This window comes from Micropterus dolomieu, linkage group LG03, assembly GCF_021292245.1.
Source record: "Micropterus dolomieu isolate WLL.071019.BEF.003 ecotype Adirondacks linkage group LG03, ASM2129224v1, whole genome shotgun sequence".
NCBI classification, from domain to species: Eukaryota; Metazoa; Chordata; class Actinopteri; order Centrarchiformes; family Centrarchidae; genus Micropterus; species Micropterus dolomieu.
The window spans coordinates 8,641,611-8,659,502 of NC_060152.1; the positions used below are offsets into that span (position 1 = coordinate 8,641,611).

Consider the following 17,892-nt stretch of genomic DNA (forward strand, 5'->3'; position numbering starts at 1 on the left):
ACTCAGGTAGATGTGAAAGCTTCATCCTCTAATGTAAAGATTATCTATGTGCTTCAATGGGGTTAAGACGGTGAGGCCCTTACCAGGCTGTGCAGTCTAGTCTTGGTTTTGTGGAAAGCTTTTCTATTCCTCTTTTTCTACTTTTTTGGTAAAACAAAATATATAGACCATAATTGTTGAGCATTTCTTTTTTTTGTCTGTATGGACACCAAAACCAGTGGTGCAATAATAATAAGTGGTAATGACATTGTACGAAGACAAAACTGTATACAATCAAATTCAATTAATTCTCAAAACTTTACATTTGTCTCTAAAATAAATGCTGGCTGGTGGATAAGATACATGCCGAAATAAACACAATCCCGCAACACTGTTAATTCACTGCGTTTCGTGTTTTCGTCATTAGCAAAGTGACTATCCAGTTTGCTGTTTCCTATTTGGTGCTAGAGATATGTGCACAGTGGTAAGTTTTTTTTTTTTTTTTTTTTTTTTGATGGCAAGGTTTCTTCTGTTCGTTTCTATGATTTGAACATGGATTTGTTGTTTACAGTGTAAAGCTAGCATAATCAGGAAAAAATAAACGTGCACTCCTTTTGTGGCATTGCGCTGAAAGTAGCAACCTGTCAGACCTCACAATAAGCTAAAAACTCCACGTATGTTCACAGTTAGCTAACACTATTCAGCAGTATCCTGGTAAACTATAAAACATACGTGTATTAGTACTTAAACTGTATCGCACAATATTTATTGTTGACTAGCCGGTAAGCTGTTAATTTATACTGTTTAATTTGGAGTTGGAGAAATCGTGTGCCACTGTTTCCAGTGTGATGATGGAGACACTGGGATTATTTGTTGCATCGTCATTTTAAATGAGGAAATCCACAACTTTCGTTTTTAGGCTAGTTTAAAACAGGGCATGCCAAAATGGCAGAGTAGTTAATTTTAGAAGGGGCATTACTGGCACACTCTGGGGCATCCGAGACACTGGCCTTTGGTCGTGGTGTAATTCCTGCCTTGGTGTCAACGAGAAAAATCAACACCGGTGATTAACAGTGTTTGTCCCTGCCGATCGCGTTCTTTTTTTGTAAACAGTAATTCTTCCTCTGAATGCTGAGATTCTATTTTATACAAAGCATCAGAAACTTTTCTTGGACGCTTCTTAGATTTTTCCGACATTGGCCCGGCCATACTCCTAGTTGCTTTTTTACAGCAAAGGTGGATCAGCTCGCTGTAGGGCTCTGGGTTGCTCAACCCTTCAATTGTGGCAAACCAACAGATTAATCACCACAGATGGCACATTTAAATCTCCGGTATACTGTGAATTACAGAGAATTACATGGCAATGATTGGCTTAATCAGCATTGTGTGAACTTGTTTGGTCCCACACTCCAGCTTTAGATAAATTACTTTTTTTGCTTTAGTTTAACTGGCCAAGACATATTTTCTCTGAGGGCTTTAGAAATCAATAACCAATACCTATTAACCTTTGTTTACCTTTTTTGCTCAGCAGAAACACTGCTTTGAAATCCGTTGCAGCCAATTTTCAGTAGTAAAATAGCATTGTGCTCAAGCGGGGTGACATCTCTACTCTGTACTCTGCTCATTTGATGTAAACCACATGTGCCTGGAATTTCTGGCTCAGATTATTACCAACTGTAAAATAACCCATCACAGGTAGTAAATCATCTGTGCATAAATGCTGCTCATCAGTTCAAGTCCAGGGAATGGGCTGCCTTAACAGTTGGAGAGGAATAAAACAAAAGGGGGAAAGAAAGAAGAAAAGTAACTCAGGCGTTTACTCCAATTGAGACTCAGTAGGAATGTGTGGTTAGGTAAAGTTCTTCTGTGGTTACCCCCACTGTGACTTGGTCTGTCTGCTCGTGTCTGTCCTTCTGGGTCTGCTTTGGCTATCACTGTGCTCTGTATGAGTTCTATGCTGTCCCATGATGATTTGAACAGCAGTGCCATAAGCTACAGTAAAGTGATGAGATGATGATCTAAATAAATAGTAACTCCCTTACTCTATACCCCCATCCTCTTTTATTTTCTTCTAACCTTCATGCTGGGCTTCTTGACTCCTCTAGCATTCATTCATGCAGGAATAAAGGAAGTCAAGCATGCACGTGGACATATGATGTGTATGTAATATTAATGCCCCGTGGGCACAAAAGAAAATGTTCCATTTGTTGGCTTTTGTGTGCCATCACTATTTAAAGCACACATTGCACAGTGAAGTAAAAAAAGAGAAAAGAACAGAAAAGGCTGACTTTGCTTTGGTGTGCTAGAGTATGTTATATCATGCCAAACCTGCCTCTTTTTAAATTCTGAATATAAAAAGACAGGATATCCGTGCAGAAAAGATAATGAAGTCAAAAGAACATAGTGTAACCAGACTGTTGGCTGCTTTCCCTCTCTCCCCTCTAGCTCCTCTTAGTTTGCTTTGTCTTTCTCTCTCTCTTTAGTTCTCTCCTTATCCTCAGCCTTTTAGCTAACACAGAAAGATTCGTCTAAATCTAGTCACTGGGTTTCTTTTATATGCGTGTTAAGTCAGTGCCTGAGCTTTGTTTAAGGAGGTGCCTGCTGCCAAGTTCTCTCACTGTGTAAGCCAGCTCAAGAACAATATGGCCCTTAAGAACTAAAGCAGACCAGTCTTATCAATTCTCCCTTTTTGTAAAGGCATTTGTATATCTCATTACAGATGAATGTGATGCTGGAATATGGGAGAATAGTAAGGGTGCGTCACATAAAGTTGGATTCAGTCCCTGAGTGTTTTTGTAATGCATGATGTCATCAACATTTGTTTTGTCCTTGAAAACCTGAGCGGTTTTATCATTTACATTAATCTAGTAAGCCTGGAAAACCACAAATCAATTTGTAAGTCTTAGTCATTACTTTAAAAAAAGATTAATGTTTTCCAGGTCGCTTGTTTTTGTGTTCTGGATCACATCTCCGAGTGGTGGAGTTGAATTTCCCCACTGTGGGATTAGACAGAGTCTTTATGACATGATCTTTATAAACTGTATCCATAATCTATGGGGTTATTATAGGGGCCAGGCAAAGTGTGAGGGGTCACTCTCCCATCTGCTCACAGTTCCACATGCAGATGAAAGTCATCCAAGGCTTTCCTCTCCATTTTGATCCACAAAAAAATCCCCTTAGAGAAAAATCTTTTATATCCTTGAATTGAAAATACTTGCAGTCAGCTGTCAAAGCGACTATGCAGAAACACATCAACACTACAGTTCAGCAAGCAGGAGTTTGTCAGATGTCATCAGTATGTGTTAAAGTAGGCTTTATGTTTCAGTCATAGTAAGGAAGATTTTGTTTTTGCAACCTAGTTTTTAGATTTAACCATTTCCTGTCAGTTATGATAACATGTAGTAATAGTAATAATAATAATAATAATCTTTATTTGTAGAGCACTTTTCAAAAACAAGTTACAAAGTGCTCACCATCTTCGCTAAGGAAACTCAGGAATGTGATGACACTGCTAGACTCAGGGTCCAATTTATTATCCATATGATCATTTATAAAACTACACTGCATTAAAGAGCTAATTCCTTAAAATTAGGCTAGATGTTAACATAAAGCAGTTTTCTTCAAATTATCCAGACTAACAATTATAGTTAATGCTGAGGTAAGTAAGCAAGAGACAGCTAGATTTTGAAAGTATCCAATTTAAAAAAATCCCACCTATTTCATTTGGATCGAATGAAATGATTGGCTTTGCTTATTATAGTCCTGCGACAGCCACAGATACCAGATTTCTTTTTCATTTTTATCTCAGAGCATTTCATTTATTGATGTTGGTATATAAAGAGAATTTCAACAACTATATAAAAACGCTTTGGAAATAAATTGCTTACCCCAGTTTTAATAACTTGTGTGATAGAAATGTAATGTAACATAACAAAAAATAGGCAATCATTTTTTCTTTTCCTTTTCTCCCTTAACCTGACATGGATTGACTGACAGGCTAAATGTGAAAAAGGCAAGTGCAGGAACAGTGCTTCTGACAACTAATGTACTCTGCACACGTAAGAGTGCTCATAATGCATTCCCCCCCCCCCCCCCCCCCTGTGTAAATTGCATTACATGCTCTAAGGGCTGACTATGTCAACACCATACTGAAGATTCAGTGAACAAAACAATCATAAAAGCAGCTGCACTTTGGGTATTCATCAATTTCTTCTTCATCAATGAGCTTTTATAAAGCACCCATTAGCCAAGCAAAATATAAATGTGCAGGGAAATATGCCTAAGCTTTGTGACTTTAAACATTAGCTAAGTCCACATGCATTGGAAGACTTTGCAACATTTTATTTGGTGGACTTGCTTACAAATTTTGACGTTTGGGAATAAAATCTAAGCTATAATTCTATTCTATTCAAATTAGCTTTATTGGCATGAATGTGTAACAACAATTTATCATACAGCATATACAAGCATCATACAAACTACATAAGAACAATCAACGCCATACATTTCATTAAACAAGTAATTAAAGCGTAAGTGTGTTTGTGTTAGAAAAATTAAAATATTTAAAAAAGTGTGTGTGTGTGTGTGTGTGTGTGTGTGTGTTAAAAAAAATATTAAAATTTAAAATAAAATAAATAAATAAAACTTTTTAAAAAAGAAAAATATATTAAACATTAAAATAAATAATAAACTGTAAATGTGTGTGTGTGTGTGTGTGTGTGTGTATTAATATACAAAAAATAATTAATTGATTAAAAAAAAAGAATAAAAATAAATAAATAAAGCAAAATAAATAAAAGAAATCAGTATCAAATGTAAAAACAAAACAGTTACTAAAATATCAAACAATCAAAATAATAATAATGTGAAAATTTGTACAATTTCAGTCTGAGGTTGCACTGGTTGTCCTCACTTCATGGCATGAGGAGACATATTTTGCAGCAATTATTTGACATTGGGGCATTTCTCCCAGTATATAGGGGAATTTCTGTGTCCGATATAAATTTGAATTCGGGGTATATTTGGGAAATGGTTTTTGTCAGTGTTTTATATTTGGGGCATGAGGTTAGAAAGACACACACACACACACACACACACACACACACACACACACACACCATAAATCTCAGTAGCATTCAGTGGGATTAGGATTAGCGGTGAGAGGCTGGCTACTTTAACAAGCACTAATTGATCTGCAACTAAGGATGTGCTGGATACTGCAGCAGGCCAGCACCAGAGCAGGGATATGGATTATGCAAGTTTGGAAAATGCAACATTGCAGCAACCTAAAGCAACAAGACCACTGACTTTCTTGGCTCCAAAACTTGGAAGTTTCATCCACACGGCGGTGGGTGGTTTCCCGTCTGCCATCCGCTATGGGCTGCAGGCCTCGCTTTAGGCAAGGCTTCTGGAGCCCATGCTGGGCCTGATTAGTCAAGGCTATCCAACTGTGCTGTTGAGTCTCCATGTAAACAAACACAATCCATTTGTTGGGATTGCACTGCACACAATTAGTCATTGTTTGTATGGGAAAGTCATTCTGCTGTAAATGCAAAATCGCTGATGTCAACAGTTTGAACTAAAGGGTGTCTGTCAGTGTAACTGTCTCTCCCCCCTCTTTTGTCTTTCAGAGCCGTGCTGGAGGGATTGGTCCAATTTCTGTCCATAAAGTCTAGTGGCTGTCAGTGCAGTAACCTGCTTGAGGTGTCTCATAGCTGTGAATTGTGTCACTGTAGTTAAATAGCAGTGGGAATCAAAACTCTCCCACCTCCTCCTCTTCCTCCGTCTCCTCCCCCATTTTTTTTCTCAGCCATTTAAACCCTCCCCCTAACAAATACACAGTAACCCACATGCAACCCTCTGACCACTCCTCCCACACTGGTCATGGTCCACTCCCTCTGTCTCTTCAGCCAGTCGGGCAGTGAGTCGATGGAAGCTGTGTAATCCTCTGTAAAGTATAGGGCCTGTGCGCCTGCATATGGTCCCTTTTGTCATGGCGGCTGTTGTTGTTGAAGAGGCCTCCCTCAGGAGAGAACATGAGGGAGAACAGAAGGCAGCATAACACTCACAAAGGGAGGAAGAGAGAGTGAGTGAGAGACCCTGACGTTGCCATTTATTTGACCAGAGGAGAATGAGCTTCACAGGGCAATGGATGGAATTCAATGGGGTTGAAACCCCATGATGTGGGACTGGCATTACTACCCCACACCAATCACAAATTGGACCCACAGTCTGCTTTGGAGATATTTGCCACACAGTGACCTGCCACAAGGAATGCAGTAAAATAGAGAAAAGTAGGCAAAACCTTTTTCTTGGTTTAGAATATTTTTCTATTTTCTCCTTTTTGTTTTTTTGTTTTTTTTGTTTTTTTTCAATTACTGCCTACCACAAGTGCCTTTTTTGTTACTTTTGTCTATTTTTTTCATTTATCTTGCTCTATTTTCACACCTCATTTTGCCCCAGATTACTGCATGAAACTTTATATACAGTAACTGTCACATTATATGAGTGTTGCCATATTTTAAAGAAGGTACATAGTATATTTGACAGCCACACCACCAGCCTTCATCAAATACACAGTTGACAATCATCACCTTCCTGAATTTAGTTTGTATCACTGAGAGCGAGTTTGCTCCAGACCAACGTAATTTTCTGCACTGCCTACTCCCGATCTCTGTTGCTTTGACGACCCAGATCCGTCGCCATGTTCAGTTTCCAGTCCAAATGGCGCTACATTTTCATGTTCCTGGGCATCCAGCTCGTGGTCATGGCACTGTTGTCCCGAGAGGGATACCAGAAGAGGGTCTCATACTTCATCCGCATCTTCCGCAAGCCCGACCCCACTAGTTTGTCAGGCCGCAACCACACAGCAGCTGGCATCCCTGGAGGGGATGTATATGCCAACCTCTCCCACCTATCCAAAGCTCACAGCCATGGAGATGAGATGCCCTACTGCTCTAAGACGTCCCCTCTTATAGGTGAGTGGTCTTGTCTGCTTCTGTTTTAATTCCACAGTACCTGATTAGACTGTGTTACTGAAGGTAGTTCACTCTGTCCTTCACACCTGTAAATCTCTAAGTTCAGGAATGGACAACAAAAATACAAGGGCTTGCCTGAAATGTCACTTTTTGAGCTTTGAAGCTTTGAAAGCGATACATGTAGGCTATATAATAAACAGCACGTTATTATTACCAAAAAGCTGTGTTTAACTTTTCTCGCAGGTAGGTTAGTAGTCCCAGGACTAGAGTTAGATAAAAGAGGAATATTTATTGCAGGTATGAAGTGATGGGAAATTGAGCCGGGGAAGAGCGAGGCAGACTGGAAGACTAGATGCTGCAGAACCAGGTTGGTGGCTGCAGTGCAGAGCAGTAGGGAACCGTAGCTTGGAGTCCAGAGAGTGAGAGACTGATTTGAGCAGGTCCAGAACAGATCACAGTAATATATTAACCGGGTGGGGGTCCAGGGAGAGCAGATGAGCACTGTTTCCGGTAGCAGAAAGTAACAACACGTTATTATGTAAAGTTTGCTTTTTAACTTTTTTTACAGTCTACTGTGTACTAATGTTCTTAAACCATTATAATTGAAAGCAAATTTCAATGGAGTATGAAGCTTATTTGAATGTTGGTGATCTTGATAACTTTCCAGTGCAACAGTTGTGTTCTGCACCCGCATTTGCATAGTCACCACTTGGTCGGGGGTGTTTTATGAAATTGTCTGAAATCTATTAGAAGTTGAGAATTATATTTTCACACACTCGTAGTGGCCTTGATGTTAAGGTATCTTGTTCAGCAGCAACAATGGCACCCAAATGCATCACAGTACCATAGCTGCCAGACAATTCCATTTGGCTCAATGAAGTTAAGCCATCATTTGTAATGATAGTCGGTGGGCCATCGAACTACTTAGAATAGAGTCGTACAGCTGCTGCTTGGTGGTAGTTTATTGTTGTTTTCATCAACTGCTCTCTGATTTACTGTATAAAGATTACAGCCTGCAAAATTGTTTTGTAGTGACGGGTGTATTGGGGGCAGGTTAAGTAGGTTAGACATCCTGAACAAACTAAAAGATCCAGGAAGAAAGTGGACAGAAACCTTCTGGAGTTTCACTGAAACTGGTTTAACGAGTGGATCATGACTGGATATTGTTACACTAATACCAAGCATCTGGTTGTGCTGAACAGGACTTGTGGGGGATGCACCTTGAAATGCTTGCATCAAAACACCACACATACGAAAGGCATCAAATAGGGCTGGGCGATACGGCCAAAAATGTTATTACGATTAAAAAAAATTCATATCATTCAATATCGATAATTATCACGATAAATGTCAAATCATTATTTCTTTCCTGAACGAAAATTGAAGGGCCAGATGGTTAATTGTTTGGTACAACTATACTTTATGGTCAGAGCGTGACAAACACTTGATGCCAAACAGCGGGACGCTTCACAAATCTGAGGTAGAACATTCAAAACAATTGATAAAATCTTTTTTCAAAAAATATGATTAGTAACTGTTTTTTATGTCCCTTTTCCTCAACAAAAAAACATCATCATAGAATAATTAAATGCTAATTCGATCGTGATTCTAATGAATTAGTTCTGTGTTTTGAATCATCCGTCCATTCCAGGGTACATTGTAAATCTGTCAGTCAAAACTCCAAATGGCTTGTTTGAAGAAATTTTTTTTCCCTTCGTCATTTTCCATATAACAATGCATAACCACTGTCAAATATGACAACACATAATCAGTGTTAGGGGTGCTCTTTACTAGGGGTCGGAATCTCTGGGCACCTCACGATTCGATTATGATTCAGAGGGCTGCGATTCGATTATAAAACGATTATTGATGCATCTTGATGCATAATTTTTTTTTCACCGTCACTTCTGCCACTCGCTCTCTCACATTCGCCCGGCCTCACACACAGGACACGCAGAGAGCTGCCGAGCATGGAGTGTGCGAGTTAAATTCATCACTTGAGCACTGATATTAATGATTGTGTGACATTTTAGTTGGGTGGTTATTCATTCCGCAGTGGTGGTGTGCCGAATACAGCCTGTTGTGTGCGCTCCACAGACGGTCCGGGTGCTGCACTTCCGCGAGTTCCGCCTTTTGCGTTCCGTCAACATTACGTTATCAATTAGCTTTAAATAATCGACATAATAAACATTTGTTTCGATTCATAATCTTCCGCGTCAATTATTTCTCACACCCTCTCTTCACTGCTTGTGTCATTGTTTGCATACTTTACTCACATGTTTTTTACATTGTTAACTCATTTTCCATCCATTTGTTTTTGTTAATTTTAACACGGAGTGAATGAAAACTTGTAGACAATGTAACTTTTAGGTAATCTACCACAGTGTGTTTACTGACCATGAAAGATCGACCTCGGAAATACCAGTAAATACTGGGGCTGCTTGATAATGATCGAAAATCATTATCATGATTATTTTGGTAAACATTGAGATCATGATTTTTTTAAAGATGATTACTCAATGCATTAGGAAATATGCATTTGTATAACTTTGAAAAGTTGTTATGTATGTGTTGCCAAACAGTGTTCGCCTAGATTGCCTGCCTAGGTGCTCCATGTGTGGCTGACAGGTGAACTAGTCGAGTTGATGACAATGCAAACGTTGTGTTCAGTTGGGAGATACAGTAACATAAACCAACAATGGCAGGGTTTTTCCTGGCTCAGAATGGGCCTTTGGGGGTTGACTTTGCACGCATGGTCTGTACGCGTACAGTAAAAGCAAGGTGTCACCTTATGACTGAAATATATGTATTTTCTTGTAATTTCTGACCATTTGATAAACAAAATATATCCACAGCCTGGGGGAGTAAAGGTATAAAAGTAAAGTATAATGTTAGTCTAATAATATATTTACAGGTTACACTTGATTTGGTTAATTTGCTTACAGATAGTTTATTAGTTTAGATTCAGCTTTTCACAAATTAAACCTTTCTCTGATATTAGCCTACACCTTTGTGGTTAAGGTTTGATTAGTGCTAATGTTATGTGTATTCACTAATATTAATTCCAGTTGGACAAAACAGTAATTTCATTTTTGTGGGTTGTTTTCAGTCATTCAATTATTATTCAATTATTGGTGGTCAGTCTCTCATTTTGTTTATGCAAAGTAGCCTACTAACTCGTCAATAATAAAAACCGTGCATACAGAACGAGTTCAGCATTTCTAAAGTTTGCTGTAGTGCCTCAACCTCTTTTTAATGTCCCGCCTACTCCAGGCTGTGATTGGTCGGTTTACGAAAAGTGACTTTGACGAGCCACTATACACGCGGCTGCACGGAAGTCTCCCGATCTCCCTGCGGAGATTAGCAGGCAGGAGAGAACGGGAACAGGTGAGCGTCACGTAGAGCACAGAAAACCTGTTCTGGAGAGGGCAGAGAGGGGAGCCGGTACGCCAAAGAGTAAAATGTAACAGTACCTGTGAATACCGGCACACTTACCGACACACACCAGCACAAACAGCTTTGATATTGTGAGAAATAACAGGAAGTCATCTGTTCCAGTAGCGCGAGCTCAGATATGTTGCGGAGCGTTCATGCACAGTCAAACCAACCCAGTGGTTTATTAATCCAGTGCCAGCTGCAGGTGTGAAAAAAAACCAAAACGCTGTGGATGAGAGGAGAGGTGACTGCTGGAAGACAAGACATTAAAACACATTCAGGGAATATTTGAAAAGCCTTTTTTTTTTTCAATTCTGATGATTTTGCCGATGGTGATTTTCCTTTCGCGATCGCTAAAACCTCTTAGCGGGACGCCAAAAATTTCTCTATGCAGGAAAAACCCTGAATGGGTAAGAAAAGTATAAATAACATGTCATCTGTTCAACTATAAGCAGAGAAAAAGTCCACTAGTTGCTAGGCCAATTTGTGCAGTGTAAAATGCTGTAGGCTTAAGCTAATAATGTTGACTAAGTTGTAGCAGTTTTAACTATATTTAACTAAACATGCCACAGAGCCTGGGAGTTTATGGAGGGGCAGGAGCCTCCACTGTAAAAGAAAGGGGTGGGCTGACTTTATAAAGAAAGAGAGCATCATTGCGAAACGGAATTCAGCATAGTAATCGTTTTTCTCGATTATCTTCTTTTCATAAACTTTGGAAGCCAAAACTGTAATTGAAAATAAAATTTGATCAATTGCGTAGCCCTTGTTCATACCACAAAAATCTTAACTCAAATCCTCCTTACTAGCTGTATTCCTCCAGCGCTTTCAACTTCACCTTTATTAACCCCGTCTCATATCAGTTTGATGATAACTGAGCAAACTCCATCCACTGATGATGACGGTGAGATACAGTTGAATGCTTGGGGGGGAAATAAAGGTAGTAAGCGGACCTTGTTACGTGTTTTCTTTCTTTGTCCCTGCCGCGCCCTTTTAATACATTACCTAAAAAATTTGATCCTGCTCAATGTTTGTTCATTATACATAGGGTGCACTGTCAAAGCAGGCGCAATTTTCTGCTATCTAAGCTCTGCCCTCTGCCCCTTTGTTCCTACAGTATTGCCAGAGATTTTGAACTACATGCTGATAACTGATCCACAAGGCATTGACTTCTTTCCTAGAAAAAAATAATGCTTAAAGGTCATTGGGTATTACTGAATAGTCTGTCAGGCAAGTGAACAGAAGCCATCAGGAGGTTCACTTAAATTGGTTTGATGGGGGTCGAATGATTTTCTTGTACTGCAACAGTCCAAACAGGTAATCTTGATAATTACAGCTTACAGCTCATACAAATCAAAACTCCAGTGTCTCAAAATGTAGATTTTGAATTGGAACTAAGAATTTACAATACAAAAATATAGACCTGAGAAAAGCTCCAATCAGCAAATTAACTCAAAACACCTGCAAACGTTTCCTGAGCCTCAGTGTGGTTCTGGTGTTCACAATGGACTTTTCCAAAATATTTACATTTTTGTAGATGCACTTGTATATTCCTAGTTGTTCTATCAGCCCAAGGTGACATCTTCAGATTGCTTGTTTGTCCAACCAGCAGTCCAAACCCCTGATATTCATCTTTGAATTACGGCTGAGCTATATGGCCAAAAATGTTATCACAAAAACATTTCATATCATTCGATATTGATAATTATCACAATATATGCCAAATTAAGTTTAAAGGCTGATTTTTGCACCTTAGTGAAAATTGAAGACACCGAAGGGTTAATTATGTGGTTAAACTTTTCTTTACGGTCAGAAACACTTGATGCCAAACAGTGAATCACAAATCTGAGGTTGGACATTCAAAACTATTATGATAAAATCTTTTTCAACAAACATGATTAATAAATCTTATTTCAGTCCCTTGTCCGCAACAAAATAAAGATTTTAATATAAAAATTTAAGTTCTAATTTGTTTGTGATTTAAATTAATTAAACCAAATATTTGATATATTGAACATTTATTATATTGTTAATGAGGAAAATTATATTGCGATAATTATCATTATTGTTTTATTGCCCAGCCCTACTTTGAATGAAAATAAAATGTTATGCCAGTTATATTAATTAAAAATGGTTTTGTATCCGATTGTGGGCTTTTGGGATACACCTATAAACACTGTTTAATCCTTTTTAGTGGAGTGGCAGTCAGCACCATCAGACCTGTAGCAAACACGGTTGCTACTAGGAAGCTCGTAAACTATTAATGAGCGAATGTCAATTTTAGTAAAGGACACAAAACAACAATAAAGGTTCATGAGCTAAAGCACATCAGACCAAACAGGTTCAGATGATGTCGAGTAAGAACAAAGTGAGCATTAGTAAAGCTGGAGAAACACAGAGACCCACATAATATACAACCCAGAGGAAGAGCCATCAACTGACACTACAGTAAATTTATTTACTGCGGTCATATTATTATAAAGTGTGACATAGTCTCGTTATAATATTCAGCCCAGCTCACTGCCCGTTTCGTTATCATGCAATACATTTAGCTGTGCTGACATTGCTGAGCCTCCGGAGAAAGATACACAGATAATAAAGATAGTTACTGAAAGCAGCAGGCGAGCTAACGATGTAGCACGTCGGCTAAATGCACTAAATGTACCGTGATCATGTAATGAGCGTGGATTAGTTCAACCTGCAGCTGATAAAACTGTTACTGTAACGTTGCAGTGGGGGTTTACCCTGAGTTTCCAGCTCTGTCTGTTCTCCTTGCCTGTCTATAGCCGCTGTCTATTTTTTGCTGTTATCCGGGTCCAGGTAGCGTTCATTTAATAAATTATATTATATGGGAATTAGTGTTATATACTGCTGGGAATAAACAAATAATTCTACATTATATCGTCCGTACTGGTTTTCCATCATATTTTAGCTGGTTTGAAAATGAAATCTGAAATTTGAAAACAGGAAAAGGGTCTTAAAAACTGGACTCTTCTGAAGCCATGACCAAGAAAAAGGATGAAACCCTCACATTTCAGAAGCTGGAGCAGCGAATGTTAGGCCTTTTTGCCAAACAAAATGTAATTGAAAGGCATCAAAGATCTTCAAATGTTGTATTGAAGGAGAACTTTTGATAATGTTTGGGGGCATTTCCAGTGAGACATGCAGTGTGTTTTGCGTTCAAATGTACTGTGCTACTTAAATTTGAAACAGAGTACAAGTGTCAGAACTGGTATGGGTAAATTTTTGAACAAATCAGTTCAGCATGTCACACTGAGAAAAGGTCATTTTAAACCATGATGTTACATTCAAATCAAGAGCATTAATACTATAACCAGGTTATTTGCCTTCACTCCATTGAACATATCTTGTTTCTGACTGGTAATGACAGCAGACTACTTTCTGCTCCCAGGTGGTCCGATCCACGTCAGCTTTCCATCAGGGCTCACTCTAGCAGAGGTTCAGAGGAAAAATCCACTGGTGGTGCGCGGAGGACGCTATAGGCCACCTGACTGTGAGGCGAGGCACCGAACAGCCATCATCATTCCCCACAGACACAGAGAACACCACCTTAAGTTCCTACTATACTACCTACATCCTTTTCTGCAGCGACAACAGCTCCAGTATGGAATTTACGTCATTCACCAGGTGACTGACTGACTGACTGACACACACACACACACACACACACACACACACACACACACACACACACACACACACACACACACACCCACACACCCACACACCCAAGTCATATATTACACACCAAAGGAAGAGTCAAAGGGTGAATAAGTGATTTTAATAATATTTCCCTTGCCCTTCCCTTCCCTCTCCAGTGCTTTGATTAATCTAGATTTCACATTTGGTAGAACCATAAGGTAGTTCTTTATAGGCCATTTACAGTTATCAACTACTGAGTTTGGTCTGTAAGGTGATGAAGAGTGTCCTGTGATGTGCTGTCTCTGGATGTGCATGTTAGAGGATGAGAACGCTCAAGTGGCTTAGAGGATTTAATCTCTTTAGCTGCTTGTAACAATTCATTCATGTTTACTCCTCAGCACTTTATCTCTTTCACCTCTTGAGCTGGCAAGTTTATTTGTAGAGCACATTTCAACAAGGTAATTCAAAGTGTTATACATGGAAAATAAAAATAAGATTAAAGAGGAGACTAAATGTTGCAGTGTAAGATATTAATCAAAAGCCTCGAATTTGATTTAATTAAAGAAAAGAACAGAGTTTCAGCAGACCTGCACTTTTCTGTGAGTTTATTCCAGATATATCATCTGAAAAGCTGCCTCTTCATGTTTAGTTTTGAATTTATGGACAGAAAGCAGACCTGTCCCAGACAACCTGAGAGATCTGGATGGTCTATAACTAGGTGTTTGATGAGAGCTCGTGCCACGAAAGATTAACAATGACGAGATTTTGCATCAGGTTAAAATTGACATATTTCCATAGCATTCTTGACACGCTATCACGCCGCTTCACATTAATTTTCTCACGCAGTGAAAAACAAATGTATAACTGATAATGTTGAGCCGCGGAGCGAATCAACTCCGCCCAGCAGATGCGTACACCGTCATAGTAATGAAGTGTACACTAAATCATGCCTGCATGCGTGTTGACTCAGCAGGGATGATATTACATGAGAAAAGCTTGTTGCCTGAGGCCTTACTGCATTCTACTGTTAGATTTTTATATTTTGAATTGTCACATGCCTCCTGAATTTTGTTTTCCTTTACATAAATAAAAACATTACCATCATAACTTATAGAAGAAAATTATACCAGAATGCAGGAAATTAACTGTTTATTGCTCAAATGTTTTATATAATTCAGAACTGAAGATATCTTAAAAATAGTGTTAAAATCTTGTCTCGATCTCGTGAACCCAATATCGTGTCTCGTCTCGTGAGCTAAGTGCCTGTTCATCACATGTCAGAAATATCTATTGGCGGTAAACCGTTCAGTGTTTTATAAATCAACAGTGATTCTTCTTGTCCTTGGTAGAGGGAACATATGGGTGACGCAGGAATTAAAATAGGTTAGAGATCAACAATTTTACTTCTGACTTGTTAAGGCAAAGTTCATCTGCCTTTAAAAAGATGTCTGTTGTCCCAGAAAAAGTGTAAATTGTCAAAGTGCACTGAATGGATGGTGCATGCAGTTGAGAGCCATGTGTTCAGTGCCAACAATCTGCTGAATCTCTCAGCTTCTCTTCTGACTGGTGGTACAGGGTCACTGATAAACCCCTCAGCATTCAAGGAGATGGGTGTGTTCAACAGATCAAAAATGTCCCGTCTGACTGTTGTTTCACAACGTCATTGGTCCCGATGTGCACTCTGATGTTTTTCACAGTTCGATGTGCAGCCATGATATGCAGGATTCTTTTTTGCAAAGTCAGAGGCCATATCCTTAGGAAAATAGAGTATTTTGGTGTTTTTACTGCACATGCTTCTTACATCTTTTACAGCAAAGTCACCCACAAACAGAGTTAGAGACCCAGTCGTTAGCTTACCTGTAGTCTAGTTTAGTCTGCTAGGTTTATAAATGATGCATCAGATCCTGCACTGTGTTTTTTTAGGATGATTCAGGGAAGTAACATGTGAGTAAAGATGATTCAGGGAAGTAACATGTGAGTAAAGATGATTCAGGGAAGTAACATTCGAGTAAGGCCTGGTAAATATGGTGTAACATTGTGGTAGAGGTGAGCAATATATCTATATTTACTGTTGATTGGTATATATCATATTTTTTTTAAATTGTGAATCATGACACTATTTTGTGTATTAAAACTATAAAGGAAGACTATTTTTTGTCAGCTAAAGATGAATGCGTTCCAGCTTAATTTTCCAGTTCATCCAGTATTGAAATACAGTAATGTTATAATTAATTCTTGTAACAGAGGAAGATCTGCTGGTTATTAGTCATTAGTGAATAATTTTTTCATGTCACTCACTCCCTCATACTAACATGTCAATAGTTCTCACTTCATTCACTTCTGACCATTCTGATCATTGTAACAAACAGCCTGTTTTGACATTAAGTGTTTGTGTTTACTCCGCAGTCTGGAAACTACACTTTTAACAGGGCCAAGCTGATGAATGTGGGTTTCCGGGAGGCCATGAAGGAGGAAGACTGGGACTGTCTCTTCTTTCATGATGTGGACCTCATTCCGGAGGACGATCGTAACACATACGTCTGCGACTCCAACCCCAAGCACGCAGCCATTGCCATGGACAAGTTTGGCTACAAGTATGTTCTTTCTTGTCTGCTAATGTCCTTGAAAGTGTTTGCTGTTCACAGATAGACCCACAGCACATTCTATGTTCCACATCTATTTGAAATACTTAACCGAGTTGTTGTAACCTTTAATCCTCTACAGGCTTCCGTACAAGATGTACTTTGGAGGAGTGTCAGCTCTGACACCACTGCACTACCTCAAAATGAACGGCTTTCCCAACAACTACTGGGGCTGGGGTGGAGAGGACGATGATATTGGAGTAAGGTGAGAATAGTTTAGACAAGGTCCTCTTTAGGATGAGAGGTTCTATTATGGAAGTATCCAACCAAGGTTAAAGTCAAGGGCAACTGGGCTTGGTTGAAGATACTGGAAGACGTTTCGTCCCTCATCCAAAGGACTTCTTCAGTTCTGACTGACTGGCAGGGAAACTCAGCTATTTAACCTCAGTGGGGTCGTTTGCCAGTGTCATCGATACTGCTGGTTCATTAGTGTTCCTGGTTGCTGTAACAAGTCGTTACAGTCGTTAGGACTACCAGAGGCCACGACTGAACGACCATCGTTGGTATCTTCACCTGAGGCCAATAGGTTACGTTTGTTGAGTTTCCTGGGAAGTGATGAAAGGACAGCATTGTAAGTGGGGGATAAGTGGTGGCGTAGACCCCCTCCCCTGTTCAATGACGGCTTCTCTACCCGGGTATAGATGGCTTCCTTGACACCTCTTTCAAACCATCCATCTTCTCTGTCTAAAATGTGCACCTGGTGGTCCTCAAACGAGTGTCCTCTGTCCTTCAGATGTAAGTAGACTGCAGAGTCTTGACCTGAGGAGTTGGCCCTTCTGTGTTGAGCCATGCGTTTGTGTAGTGGTTGTTTAGTCTCCCCAATATACAGGTCTGTGCATTCCTCACTGCATTGGACCGCATACACTAGATTGCTTTTCTTGTGTTTGGGTGTGCGGTCTTTGGGGTGTACCAGCATCTGTCTTAGTGTGTTCTTGGGTTTAAAAAACACAGGGATGTTATGTTTGTTGAAAAACCTCCTGAGTTTCTCTGATACTCCAGACACGTATGGAATCACAATGTTGTTGCGTTTGACCTTCTTTTCCTCCTCCCCTGTAGTTTTGTTCTTCTTGGATCTTGTGGCTGTCTTCACAAAGGTCCATTTAGGGTATCCACAGGCTGTAAGTGCCCCCTTCAGGTGGTTCTGTTCCTTCTCTCTGGCTTGGGCGCTTGTTGGTATGTTTTCCGCTCTGTGGTGCAGT

At 39.5% G+C, this 17,892-nt stretch overlaps 1 protein-coding gene across 2 annotated transcripts in view; it reads left to right on the forward strand.

The window, feature by feature from the left end:
• The window catches only part of si:dkey-199f5.8 (beta-1,4-galactosyltransferase 3), a 30,155-nt gene that overhangs the window by 7,359 nt on the left and 4,904 nt on the right, over positions 1–17,892 (forward strand). For both annotated transcript variants that reach the window (XM_046044895.1, XM_046044896.1), the window contains exons 2-6: positions 5,610–6,272; positions 6,673–6,956; positions 13,801–14,036; positions 16,458–16,645; positions 16,776–16,898. In XM_046044895.1, coding sequence (XP_045900851.1) covers positions 6,683–6,956; positions 13,801–14,036; positions 16,458–16,645; positions 16,776–16,898 — 821 coding nt within the window. In that variant the 5' untranslated portion in view covers positions 5,610–6,272; positions 6,673–6,682. The remainder of the gene's footprint in view (positions 1–5,609; positions 6,273–6,672; positions 6,957–13,800; positions 14,037–16,457; positions 16,646–16,775; positions 16,899–17,892) is intronic.